This window comes from Antrostomus carolinensis, unplaced genomic scaffold (assembly GCF_000700745.2).
Source record: "Antrostomus carolinensis isolate BGI_N321 unplaced genomic scaffold, ASM70074v2 scaffold42542, whole genome shotgun sequence".
NCBI classification, from domain to species: Eukaryota; Metazoa; Chordata; class Aves; order Caprimulgiformes; family Caprimulgidae; genus Antrostomus; species Antrostomus carolinensis.
The window spans coordinates 4,818-6,463 of record NW_010302470.1 but is presented as its reverse complement, the minus strand read 5'-3'; the positions used below and the strand labels follow the sequence as shown (position 1 = coordinate 6,463).

At 40.9% G+C, this 1,646-nt stretch overlaps 1 protein-coding gene across 1 annotated transcript in view; it reads right to left on the bottom strand.

Moving 5' to 3' along the window:
• Positions 1-479: 479 nt before the first annotated feature.
• LOC104521722 (beta-1,3-N-acetylglucosaminyltransferase radical fringe) overlaps positions 480-1,646 on the bottom strand; it is a 5,978-nt gene continuing 4,811 nt past the window's right edge. Inside the window, exons 7-8 of the mRNA XM_010163803.2 lie at positions 944-1,029; positions 480-708 (exon numbers count right to left, since the gene is read on the bottom strand). Coding sequence (XP_010162105.1) covers positions 642-708; positions 944-1,029 — 153 coding nt within the window. The 3' untranslated portion in view covers positions 480-641. The remainder of the gene's footprint in view (positions 709-943; positions 1,030-1,646) is intronic.

Here is a 1,646-nt window from a genome sequence, read left to right as displayed (position 1 = left end):
TGTGCACTTGTAAGCAACTCCTATCCAGTCCTGAGCAAGCTTACCCTTACACAGGGTTTTCCCATTACAAAAGCCTTCCGCCTTGTTTACCCTCGTGATTCCAGGATTTCTGGTGTTTATGAACAGATGCTGTTCTGGCCCACAGGTGGACTTTTAATATGGCAGGCCACAGAAGCTCTTAAATAATTCTGTTCCCAAGAAAGATGAGTGAAAACTTCCCCTCTCTTGTCACCATGGGGACTACAGTCTGCTATAGTACTCCAGTTTCAAGACAATGGCCTCTAAAAGCCCCTAACAGTAGTTAAGAATGCTGTCATTCCAAGTACTGCATTTGCCTAGGATGTGTCCAAGCACAGATTCACATGGCAGCAGACCAATTATGTAAATAAAGTGACTTCTACACATTTGTCTAGTCATTATAGGAAGAGCCACTGGACAAAAGAACAAGGATTCTTCTTGGAATTTCCCAGGCTGCAGCTGAACAAACCACACCTTCTTCCTTTTGTAAATAGCATCTGTCTACCTCCTTTGTAGATACCTCTGGTTGTTTCCCAGAAGAAAAAAAAAAAAAAAAAAAGTCCACCACAACTCCTGCCTTATGCAAACTAGGTAAGATACAGGTGTCAACAACTGGTCAAGAATTATGGCATCTTCTTAGCAGGGCACCAAATAGTGTCAGGATAGAGCAGACAATGGACAGACTTAAATCTATGAAGAAAAAAAAAAAAAGGAAAGAAAACATTAGCTTGTAATTCTCCATACAAGGAACACACTAGCATTGAATGTGCAGTACTCTAATAGAGCAGAGTGGGTTGGTCTGCCTGCCTTTGGCACAGTGACAAGAGCTGTCATAAGAAAATAACCCCATTAGTGGGCTTGATCATCTTACAGATAGAGAAACATGAACAAGGCAGGGAGATCTTGTTTGAAAGTGGACACTCACCGGGTTGGATCTTGCTGAAGGCCAAACACTCCTCCCACACTCACAACATTGTGTTTGTTCTCAGGGTCCCCGTAACTTAGGGTTACCTGTAAAAGCAAATAAATATTCAGAAATTGTAACACTAATCCAGAAAAACAGAGAGGGGGTAGCTGGATTATTAATGAGGTATGAAGAAAGATTCTAAGGATTCTGTCTGATCTGAACGGTGGATTAGCACTTAATGGTTGCTATCAAATGGACCATTGCTCACCTGAAAGGCAATGTGGGACAATAAACAAAGGGGCTGAAAGTTAAATTGCCCTGAAGGACAGATGAGTTACAATTGTAATCTGTAAGGGCATTAATCCTGCTAATGCCTGTACCTTCATAATTTATGTTCATCCTCAGTAGACATTGCCTGAAGTCTGCAATAGTCTTAGCACAGAGGGAAAATATAAAAATGTGGATATTAAGTGGCATGCAAAGGACTGCCATGTGACCAACCTGGCAACAAAATTTAGAACTCCGGAACTCAAATTTAGTGCTAGTCTTCCACACAAGCACTGTATTAAGAATTTTTGAGGTGCCGGGTATCAGACGACTTATGTTTTCTTTCTAATTGTATATTTCCTCGATTTTGGGTTAGCTGTTAGTGTCTCAGGGAAACAATGATCACCAACGAAAGGCTGTATTCAGCTTACAGTTAAATTCACTAACAAGAAGT